The sequence below is a fragment of the Lathamus discolor genome, chromosome 1 (assembly GCF_037157495.1).
Source record: "Lathamus discolor isolate bLatDis1 chromosome 1, bLatDis1.hap1, whole genome shotgun sequence".
Classification (NCBI taxonomy): Eukaryota; Metazoa; Chordata; class Aves; order Psittaciformes; family Psittacidae; genus Lathamus; species Lathamus discolor.
The window spans coordinates 51,050,344-51,062,661 of NC_088884.1; the positions used below are offsets into that span (position 1 = coordinate 51,050,344).

Genomic DNA, 12,318 nt, shown 5'->3' on the forward strand with positions numbered 1-12,318 from the left:
CTAGCAAGTGACAATTATTGTTTAGCAAAAGTAGTACAGATAGTATTTCTACATTATATGACACCCCCACACACACCACATACCCCCCAATTAATACAGCAACAGTAATATCTGCAGTAAACTCAAGTGGGTTTCAGTAACATCTCAAAAGAAATACACTTTTTTTTTTCAACTGGAAAAGAAGACAAAAGGAGAAAGCGGAGGGGAAAAAATGACACCAAAAAGTCAGCTTCTGACAATCTACTAAAGGAGCTGCTGGAATAACTAGCAACCATACTGCAAAGATGTAGAAGTGTGAGCCTTGTCATCTACCTGAAACACTGTAGATGATTATGCTGGTTTTTACTGCACATGCATTTGGCTTTCAAAAATGAACGCTATTGTTCAACATGAGACAGAAGGAAGAGGTATAACAAAAGGGTGTATCTGTCAGGATTCAGCTGTCTTTCCTATGCAGCGTAACTCCCATGTACCATTTCCCCCACATAAAACACCTTTCTCCATTACAGCTCTCATGGTTTGCCATATGCTTCTCTGCTGCCAGCTGTCACCACATCTATTAGACATTCAAGCTTTCATTTTAATTGGCTGCAAAGGAAGAATGCATCATAGGATATGCACCATAAGTGCAGTGGAAGTCCCAGAGAGCATGTACTGAGTACGGTAGTGTAATGTTGGCATTATTTTCATAGTTTATCTAGAAAATCAGGTATTTGTGGCATTATATATATATGAATTTTTGCTTCATAAGCACTAATGTTGTAAGATTTGTCTGGAGTTTTAGCTCTTCTCCAAACCTATAAACAAGTCTCAAGAGCTGGAAATCAAACCATGGAACCAGCTATATTCATAGGTTGGTTTTAATGATACTGTTATATTCAAAATAAAAAAAGAAATGTAAATTACTTTCCATTTTACTCTAATGCCAAATTAATAAAATTTATTTCTAAATTTAGTAATTTGGTGTTGCATCACATATATGCAAATTATATTCTTTATTTTATATATTACATAGACATCTTCATACAGAGCTGTGATTTTTCTCCTAAAATTAAACTTATTTCCAAAAACCAGTCAGATCTATGCAGTGAGGGTCAATCCGATTCAGGTGAGATTCTAACACCCATCCTCAGGCCTCCATACCTCTTTAGAAAGCACAGCTGACATGCTCCCTACAAGACTGAATTCACAAATAACTCAGTTATGCAGAGCAAGGTATCTGCCATCACTGTAGATGTGACAGTTGCAAAGAGATGAAAATTAGTATTTTCAGAACAAGATGCTACCGCTAAACAAAGTGAAATACCACAGTCTGTTTTCAACCCCTTTTGAAAGACTTTTCACATACCAGCTGGCACTGAAAAGGCCACTTTGCATTTGCTCAGCCAAAGATTCTCTGGACCTTAGAGAGTCTCTAATGGCAGAACTGAAGTGATGCAAATTGGGCTATCAGGCATGGCACTGGGAAAGAACCTTGTAACTTCTCTAACAGATAAAAAGCATCAAAACAGCCAGATGCTCACAGTAACAGAAAATAAAAACAAGCCTAGCGGATGACTGATGCAGAGACTGCTTCTTTCTCTTCTCCAGCTGCTCTCCCTGTTAGGAAGTTGGTTGTTAATGCCCAGCTGCCAGCCACACACGCTGCAGGAGGCTGAAGCAAGCCTACGAGCAGATGCTTCACAGCAAACACTGAATTACTCCATGAAACCTGCCCAAGAAGCCTCCTAATGGGGATGCTTTTCTCTAAAACTCTGTCATTAAAGGTTTAGGGCATTTCTATAGGCATCCAAGGTAAGTTAGCTTCTATTCTGATACAGTCCTGCTTAGTTTCACATGCACAAGCTTTCCCCTTGACTCTCTTTCCCTCCCCCAGTTTATTCCTCTCAGAAGATTTGGTTAAATGACATTTAGGTCTGACTTCATCATCAAGTCTTCTCTTCCAGAATTAAAAGATCCAATTGCCCTTGTCTTTTTTTTTTCTTCCTTTTTTTAAAAAAAACCCAACAACTTACTTATTCATTTCTTAGGAAAGGAAGGAAATATAACTACTATCAAAGGAAAGAGAGCTGCCAGGACTGATGCTGAGGACAGGCATTGGTCTGTGAGCAGTCTGGTGCCAGGGAATCCAGGACAGAAATAAGAAAGTGGGTATCCCCAAGGACAGGGATAGGACCCCCAAACTTCATTTCATTCTGAGTAGTTAGCACTGTCTTCCTGCTCCTCATTTGAGGAAGAAAGAAGATGAAAATAAGATGAAATATTAAAATGAAAATGAAGAAGAAATAAATGAAGGTGGCCAGGTTGGATGGCGCTTTGAGCAACTTGTCTAGTGAAAGGTGCCTCTGCCCATCACAGGGGGTTTGGAACTAAATGATCCTTAAGGTCCCTTCCAACTTAAACCATTCTATGATTCTATGAAAACAGGGGAAATCATTCAAAGCTGGCACTCATAGAAGCTAGCAGAAGGTCAGACCTCAACCCCAACAGTCAAGGGTGATTTACACTCCTCAAAGGGCCACATAAGTGGCTCTGCAACCCTACAACAACAGGTCTTGCATGCATTCACCAACAGTCTCTCCTCAGCACCTGAGCAGTGAATTAAGGAACTTAAATGCTGAAAGGCATGTTGAGCTCTTTGTGTTTCATACCACTGAAAAGGAAGAATGAAAAACTGCCCCCTGTGCCCAAGCAGTGATTTGGCAGGTTAGTATGTAGAACCTACAAACACAAGAAAGCTGTCTGCACAGAAATGGTTACTGGGACACAGCCTTTACTGCATGACCAAGATCCTGGAAATAGGACCATCCAAGCAAAACTGCAGCTTCCAAGAGATTTTTCAGAAGGACCTCCTCAGATGTTGCAAACTTCACCTAGCCCCTTTCCTTGGGCTTCAGCAAAGCTGTCAAATCAAAGGTTGACATTAAATGTTCAGTGTAAGAGACACTGTGCACTTGAGGATCTGTGAGGCATAGACAGCTTCATTAATAGGTATTTGCAAGTCTCAAATCTGAAGATCTTTAAACACCCATCTGTGCATGTGGCTCTGTAAGATGGGCATGGTAGGCAGGTCTACAGCTCCACAATTCAGAAAAGATTAAGAACAAATATGCCAGGCAACGCACACTTTTTAGTGGGCTATTTCTAAACCTGACCTCTTAATATCAGGCTAATGTGCACATATAAATGAAAATTTTAGAAATGTACTCCAACACTAAACAATAAAAATAACAAAAAAAATTATAAAGTTATGTTAATTCAATGCCTTTTATATGAAAATATCTCAACAGGTTACAACTTACAAAATAGAGCAAGAATGATGAATAACTTCATAAGATAGAGGTACCTGTTTATCTTCTGGAGGATCAGGCTCCCCTTTGCTGGAATCAGAATTTGTGTCATCATCTTCATCAGAACTGTTCATGATATCTTCTTCATCTGACTGAAGATCTCCAATTACCATGTTCGGATGATCATGGTGTTCTTCCAAGGACCTAAAATTAAAATACGCTTAGTCAATAAATGTACTATATTTATGTAAAAAGGCTTCTGTTTTACCTCACAATCAATGGCTTACTTGGTATCAAAACCGTTGAAAACAGTAGCGGGTAGTCTGAAGATGACAACAGTGGTGGGCTTTTCTATCGTGGATTCATAACTCTGCAGTGTTTTATCTATGCTGGTATTGATATAATGCTCACTGACAGTGAGCAAAAGCCACAGTACTGTGGAGTATTTATGTTATTCTTATCCATCAGAGCCTGCCTGACAGCAAAGTTTGATAAATCTATTTCCTTACTGCTATGTGCATATATAGTGCAACATTTGTACTGTGTGCCAGAAGGATAAAGAAGGATCATAGCTGTTTTGCTATATTCTGTCTCATAGCATCAGGACTTGTTCTAGGCATGGTACTCAGGCTGGAGCTTTCCATCTGAAATTTTAGATGCATTTATTATGTAGGGTTGTTTCTCAATGCATACACTGAAAAACTGCATCAGGGATAGCAATACTAACCATTCTGTTCAATAATTCTTCTTTAAAACACAAAAGCAGAACCTTTTGTGATTCAAAACTACCACCCCTCAGAGATAGACACCTTCCAGGGAACTGTCAAAGCTATAAAATGTAACCTTATTCTGCTGCTGTACAACAATTACAGAGGTCTGTCTTCATTAGGTTTACCCGTATTTGCAATACAGAAATTACATGAGACAAGCATACAGCCTTCTTCCTCTAACTAGCCTCAACAACTTCAGTAGAGATTTAAGAAATGCAATTTTAGAAGAATATAGAAAAAAGGGTAAGGAAAGATAATGAAGAAAACACAGACTAGAGGAAACAGAGCCTGAAGTTTTGATAAAGTTACACAGAAACACAGCAAATCCCTGAGCTCCTACTTTTCATCCCTAAAAATATCTTATAATTGCCAATTAAACTGAAGCTGTGCCTAACTTCACATAATCTGTATTCAAGGCCTGCAAAAATACGCTGGAATGCCACAGACTTACTGTGATAGGAGCCAGAAGTTACCCTAGAAAACAAAAAGCAAATCTAGAAACCCTTATTCCCAAGCTGCTGCAGTCAGCAGAGATCTCACTGTGCTGATCAACACTTAATTTTGTGCAGCCAAAATCTGTCAGGGCTACACACTTCTTCATACAACTGCCCTCTGCCTCCCTACACAAGGGACAGTGATGTATGATCTTCTCTTTTTCCTAACTTTGAATCCCAAGAAAGCAGGTACGGAGGGCAGCTCTTCAGACCCACCACCTCCAACTATGATAGTCACCAGATAGGAAACTTGTCAGTGTGGATCCCAGGGGAGGTGGGTGCCACTAATCTGAATAGCAGAAGTAAGGAATACCAGCTGTGTAAGGATGCTCTGGCAGCCACAGCAAGTTGTTGATTATTCAACACTCAAGGGAGAGTTTGAAAAAACAAAATAAACCAAAACAAAATCCACACCAAACAAATACCACACAAATGCTGATCACAAATAGAAATATATTTAGAGATGGGGATGAGATATGTAGATAAGTTGGCTTGCAGACAGACCTTGATCAGCCATGAAGACACAGAAGATTAAAATAGCTTGCTTCTATTAAGACAACACAGGAAGGACTCAGGAAACACCCAAGCAGTTACTGTCTCCCAAAATTGAATGGGGTGGGGGGAGGAAAGAGACTGCAAAGCTCATCACTGATCTCAAACAAAATCTTGAGCCAAGACTGCAGCACCTAGGTGTCAGAGACACCCTCATTTATTTCAATTTGGAAATTATCAGCTTCACATGGGAAACAAATGGCCACCAGAGAGATGGGCACTGATGACAACAGTGCATGGAGTACACCAAGGATAGCTTCAGGAAGGCAAAAAAGTGGCTTTTCACTGGAGCTTTTCCTGGTGTAGAACCACACTAGCAGGACAATGAGACTTTTGCAGTTACTTGTTAACTTCAGCAATTCAGAAAACTCCTTATCTGTCTAATTCAGAGTCAAACAACCTGTTGGCCTGACAGTGTTTATTTTAGCAGATGCCATTACATATCCTGTTATTTTATAGATGACAAATGTCTTTATTACATCTATAACATTACAAGTGGTAGATATATCTTCATGCTTTAGTCAAAAACTGCAACAGAAATAATTACTGCTACTCCTTCCTTTACTGTATTACTCACAGTTTTACTATCGACATCTGCCATTGAATCTACATCTGATCTAGGATATTTTTTCCCCGTTGCAAAATGTATTAAGCACTTTAACCATGTTGGAGTTCACTTTTTTGGTCCCTTATTTTACTTTGGTTATGGAAATTTTATTTACCTTTTTCCTATCCTTAGTATTTGTTTTTAATTGCTGCTTTATTTTCCTTTAACTAAGATTCCTTTCCATCAAGAAAACATTATTTTCACAGTTGTGAAATCACTGTTCTTTAGCCTAAGCATATTGTACAGGATGCCCAAATCCCAGATTCTGCTGTCATTTCTTACTTATATTTTTGAGGGCAACTGAAAAGTTTTAGAAAACCTGCCCTTTAGGAAGTCAGGAACAAGTATATTTCTAGATGAGGCTGTATTCTGCTGATGCAAATATAACCCCATCACCACTGAAGGATGAAGAGCAAACTAACCGGACTGTGTTGGTGAAGAATTTTCTAAGTGAAAGATTAATCAGCTTATCAAATAGAAAGTTTCAGTGAAAAACCCTGAACTATTAAAAATTTTTAGTAATTAACAACTGATGATATAGGATGCTTAGAAAGTGTCCACAAGTGGCAGCCACTCAGCACATACATTTTTTTCTTCCTGTGAATGTTAAAGCAGAAACCTCCTTTGCTTGCCTTTGTGGTGTGTATGCACCTACTATTTGCATAAAGGAAACTATGAGAGCTGAGAAAACCATCTACGAAATCTTGCCTATGGCATCTGTCCCACCAATCAAAGCACCCCAGAGTCATCCCTATTCCCTATACGTATTTATCCTATATTTGCTCAGTTCACAGCCTAACATAGCCACAGGGTACATTTTGTTGATTTTTTTTTCTTTTTTTGCTTTTGAAAGAAAAAACACAGTGGATGATTAGATGATAAATAATCAAAAGTCAGTTCACATCCAGCCATGTTCAGAATCAAACAAGCCACCAGTTCAGGGATAGGGTGCAATGCTGTAGCCAGAGGTAGATGCACTCCTGGTGGTATCTGTAGTTGTGCTCTCTCTCTCAGAGAAGATGGTGGCAAAGTCACTTTGTTGATCTGCCTTTATCAGCCATGTGCTGGAGAACACATGACTCTCCTTGGACTTACACCTTAACCTTTCATCATAAATACTATGGCTTTACTGTTGAAACAGAAGGTGGTTTATTTACTGATTACTCTTTCTGTACTTTTGCCCCTGAAGTCATCTATAGCTACGTTCTCTTTAAGTTAACCCTGGATGCTTGTGGCCTTTAAATGAGTTTGGAAATAGTAGCCAATCTTTAAATAAACAAAACGTTTTCTACAACATATCAGTTCCCCTTTTCCGAAATACAACATGAGTGCAGTAATAGTTATTTTTAAGCAGCTCTTCTGAATGGTATTTTGGGGATACTGTGAACTCTATCTTGCTCCCTCTTCATCACGATTCTTTGTCCTACCCACAGCAGTACCAAGAGAAACTTCTGCATTATCTGTCATGTGAAACACCATCAGTGCCAACTCACCGTGCTGCCCACTTAGTAGGAATATCTTGCTGTATCTTGTGAGCAAATAATCTAAATATAGACGTGGGGGTTTTTTGACATATAAAATAAAGGGATCATCCGTTTGCCTCAGAATGAGCAGTTTATGGGGGATGAAGAACATATATTGTGCTCATTTTCCTAATAAAATAGTAAAGTATTAACGAAACAAAACATGCCAGTCCTAGCAAGACATATATGCAAGATAAACTGTCAGAACTTAAGAACTGCCATCAAGATATTACAGCCAGAAAAATATACCTTAATTAGCATAAAACCCCCTTACTGTCTTCAAAAGATCATAGAATGGTTTGGGTTGGAAGGGACCTTAAAGCTCATCCAGTTCCAACCTCCCTGCCATGGGCAGGGACACCTTCCACTAGACCAGGCTGCCTCATCCAACCTGGCCTTGAGCACTGCCAGGGATGGGGCAGCCACAGCTTCTCTAGGCAACTCTGGAGTGGCTCACCAACCTCATAGTAAAGAGCTTCTTCCTAATATCTTCCTGACATCCACTGTCTTTCAGTTTAAAGCCATTTCCCCTTGTCCTGTCACTTCTTGCTCTTATAAAAAGATGACCAAGACTAGTTCAGACTAGCTTATTATAGAAGCTTCAAAATACACCTGAGGCTTCATTTCCAAGCAGTGTTGATTTACACACTGCATAGGACACTATAGCCTTAAGTCACAATTAACATTTCAGACTCAGTTCCTTATTTAGAAGGCAAACAGAAGGCAAACAGTATTTAAGCTTGACTGAGATGATTCAGAGGGATTCTCTACTGTGGAATGCCCCAACATTAAGTATTTTATAATATGATGGAATTAATTCAAGTGTTAGCATCACCATATCTACTGAAAAGCAAGTTTCCACAGCTCCAAAGTATTTGTTAAAATAGATTCAGTCACACTGCTGCTTTACACACATTTCCTTGTGTTCTTCATTATTTTTAGATGTTTCTTCTACTTCCATTAAGTAATCAAAAATATTTAGGAATCCAGAATGAACAGAATCTTGTACAAAACACTGTTAAATTCTTCTTTTCCCCTTCTTTTGTTATATTACAAGGAGTGTCCATTCTACTCTGCTTTTTGTAGGAATGTCCCACCATCTTTATCCTTATTCTGTCTCTTCCTGCAGTATTTCACTGCACTTTTTTATGGGTGCTTTTGCTTGTTTATTTTTAAAGAAAGCCTTCAGCATAGTCAAAATCACACAAACTGAAGCTCTTGCTCGACTAAAAAACACACACAAAATACCAGCGCTCCAAACAGAATACCCTACTATAATATTTCATCTCAAATCCTTTTTGCATTGCTACAGCATTTCACAATCCTTTCACTGCTGCTTGCATCTCACTTTCCTCCAGAGAAGCAACAATTGCTATTGCATTTTCAGTTTTTAGTATCACCAGTCCCTGCAATCAATTTCACCATTTAAGACATGCCAGCTGCCCTTTTCAAGACCTGAAAGCACACTGTCTCTGTGGAGGCAATAGCCATTAAGGCTATTTTTTCATAGTGCCTCATTACTTGTAATAGCTGTAGGTAAGGCAGGATGCCTCACTGACCGATTTCCCTAAATGAATCCTACTTGTACAGTTCTGGGAAACCCCAAGGATAAAAGACTTAAAGGGAGAAAAAATAAGAAGAAAAAAAAAATGTGTTCTGCAGCTTATTTTCTCTTTTTCTATTTCCTATCTAAATTCAGAACCTCTCAAGGTAGAAGGAAGGGCTGTAAATATAGAAAAGTTAAGATCCTACAACAGTTTAGGAAGCAATCACCTGATTTGAGTGCTGAAGGTAACAGAAAATGCTCTTGGAAAGCCAAAGCAAAAGTGAAATTACTGCTTGATTAATAATTGCTTGATTTTGTTTCCTGAACTTCCTTTTGCTTTAATTTAATACTTTTTACTTAAGACAGGTCAATGTCTTCATCTAATATTTATTTACTGCAGGTTTTTGGAAAAAAACCCAAGACAAATTCTAGAAAGCAAGCATACTTGGCAAAGCACAAAGATAATAATGAATACTAACCATGAGCCCTAGTGAGCTCTTATGGGAGTCTGAAGAAAACACATGACTGGGTAAGTGATAAGCAACATTAATAAAAGCATCAATTACTGTACTTTTTGGATGAGTTATATTTTGCTGCAATACCACAGCTCCAGAACCATCCTTAAGAAGCCAACATCAGTACCTGTTTCCTTGCTCAAGCCAGTCTGGAAAGCAAAAAGCTGAACTCTGTATCACTCCAGATGCACCTGGACCCTAACCCATCTTACCTCATAGATTAAAAGTTCAGATTCTTCAAACAATTGTGGCTGTCTACCATTATAGCTAAAACATTCCCTCCTTCATCACAGAATAGTCTGGGTTGGAAGGGACCTTAAAGATCACCTAGTTCCAACCCCTCTGCCATTGGTAGGGACACCTTCCATTATCATGTTCCCCTGCTTTTCATTTCTCCTTCAACCATACTGGACAATTAAGCAGCAAATAAGGATGAAATACAGCCTGGACCAAGTGGCTTACTTATCTGAGTTACTCCCACAGCACCAGTCACCTCTCTGGTTTAATGACAGATGCACAGATGGGAAGAGCTGAAGCTGAGATCACATCTCTTCTCTCTAGGTGTCGTGGACAGTGTGAGAAAAGGCGGTGGATGCTGCTACGGCTCTCACAGTGCTGGCCTGGCTGCCAGCACTGGGGACTGGTTGCCTTATTGCAGCCAAGCTGCTTGGGCTTCAATTTCTCTGCCAAAAATGGTGCTTTTTCACAGTGCGTGAGAGAGAGATAGCACAGTGCCCTCTCAAATAGGATTTTACATGCTAAAATTAAAGCTACGCTATTTGTTCTGCAGTGACAACTCAATGATTTTAATAAGTTCTTCGTATTATTAGGACTAATAACAACAAAAAAGGCAACAGGCCGGGAGTTTTTAATGGTCTGATGCCGGGGAACATGACAGACAGTTAATTTTGATCTCCCTTTTATTTATATTCTTAAGACTGCTTAAACAGAGCCTGCCTGTGAGATTCATTAGTTCATTTTGCAAGCTCTCCTTCAATAGCTGACATTGCTGAGGAATGAAAACCACCTCCATGACAGTCTTTAAACAAAAACAAGCACCATAAAATGAGAGGCAAACAAACTAGACCAATGAATCCATGATTATTTGCATCACTTATAACTGTTGTGCTATATTCCCTCTGGGATGGTTAGGGAACTTTAAGGATACAATTACAAACATAAACATTCCTCAAGAATCACAGCTAGAGAACAAAAACAACCTGCACCCAGCTGAGCAACTACAACTGAAAATGTTCTGCGCACATCCGGTTGCTTTTTCAAATTGTAATTTAAAGATTGCAAGAATTGAAACAGAATTATTTTAAGCAGTATCATATGTATTCTATGCGTGCATCTACATTTTTTCATAGAAAGTCAGGACACTTGATGACAGGGATCCATGGTCAAAAGAGAAGCTCAAGACATTTGAAACAGCTTTTGGTTCAGAGCTGCTTGTGCTTCGAAAGCTGCTGCTGCCCCCCAGGCAAAGGGCTGGCTGCAGCAAGAGGCCAGGTGGGATGCTGGGAGTTTGCTCCTGCCAAGAGAAATGCCAAGAACTACCGTCTTTGTCTCTGTCTTTACCTGCTCACACCTGGATTTTCTGGGCAAGAAGGGTATCATAAACACTGCTGAGAGCTGCCACCACATTTAGCCTGTTAGATCATGCCACTGGCAGCTCCTTCTATACTTGGCTAAGCAGGCTGCAAACTGCAACACCTGACTTGCTGGAACCAAAGTTAGCCTAGTGTTCACAGCCAGCAGCATTTAGTTTAGCATTTGTTATCCTCAGGCCAAGTCAGCACTTATTTCTTTCCTCAACAACAAGAAACAAATTAATCTGACTTGCATTCTAAGCAAAAAATAAGGAAGACATTTGTCATATGTGTCTCACACTTAATAAATCTCGGCTTTTTTTAAAAAACATCGATTCTGTCAGTCACCCTACTTCAGGCACGCTATGGTCAATACAGTCACCACATACTCTGTTGCATGACTTAAAAAAGCACAGTGTAAGAAAGGTGCAAACAGCTCTCAGATTATCTCCATATTTAGCTGTGATTTGCAAACATGAGCTCCCGCAGCACACAAGGACCGCTCTCGCTGCAGGCAGCGTCCCATGCTCACAGGAGCTATCTTCAGCCAGAGCGTTTGTTGACAATTCCCCAGATCCTTGGAAAGTTCAACATAAACACACACACATGCTTCAGATGTTTCCACACTCACCATAGGAAAGCTGCATTTAAGAGAGGTCCAGTTCTAAAAGTCTTCCAAGAAAACTGGTGCCCATGATGTGCCAATTCAGCTCCTGAGCAGCGTGGCACAGCTGCAGAGACAGTCACATCGCCCTGCCTCTGCCTGGGCGGCCCCAGCAAAACTGCCAAAAGGAGAACATGCCAATGGAACAGAATATAATCCAAGAGGATATAAGGGGACAATCTCGAGCACTAGTACAGGAGAGTGAAACACTGCAGCAAAAAATGGGGATTTAAACCTTTGCCAGAAGACTTGTACAGGGGAACAAGTCTCTGCATCAGTTCTTCCTGCCACCACCCAAAACTGGATTCATTGGTCTAGTTTGTTTGCCTCTCATTTTATGGTGCTTGTCTTTGCTTAAAGACTGTCATGGAGGTGGTTTTCATTCCAGAGTCTTACAGCTCTCCGTGTAAGCTGTAAGGCTTATGGCCAAGACCTTTGGAAAAAACTCCTGGCATGGAAGTGATAAGAAATATAAAACAGGGGCACAAAATATGGCACTCATCTGTAATCAGGACTTGCTATTCTAACTTCCCTCACTTCACAAAACAGACGCTAGGGGGGAAATGTTTATAGAGAAAAAACACCAGGATCAGACGAAAAATAAGACTTTACTTCCCAGTCACACACACACACACAGGAAAGAAAAAACACAAATTGGGTACACACTGAATAGACTTCTAGAAAACTATAACCTATCCATTTCAAGCAAAACTGATTTTACCTTGTCAAAGATACCATGACACTCCAACATATGACTACTTCTGC

The 12,318-nt window shown here is 39.8% G+C and overlaps 1 protein-coding gene across 1 annotated transcript in view; it reads right to left on the minus strand.

Annotated features, from left to right (window-relative positions):
• FGD6 (FYVE, RhoGEF and PH domain containing 6) overlaps nucleotides 1-12,318 on the minus strand; it is a 70,638-nt gene that overhangs the window by 38,689 nt on the left and 19,631 nt on the right. The window contains exon 3 of the mRNA XM_065670608.1: nucleotides 3,347-3,494. Coding sequence (XP_065526680.1) covers nucleotides 3,347-3,494 — 148 coding nt within the window. The remainder of the gene's footprint in view (nucleotides 1-3,346; nucleotides 3,495-12,318) is intronic.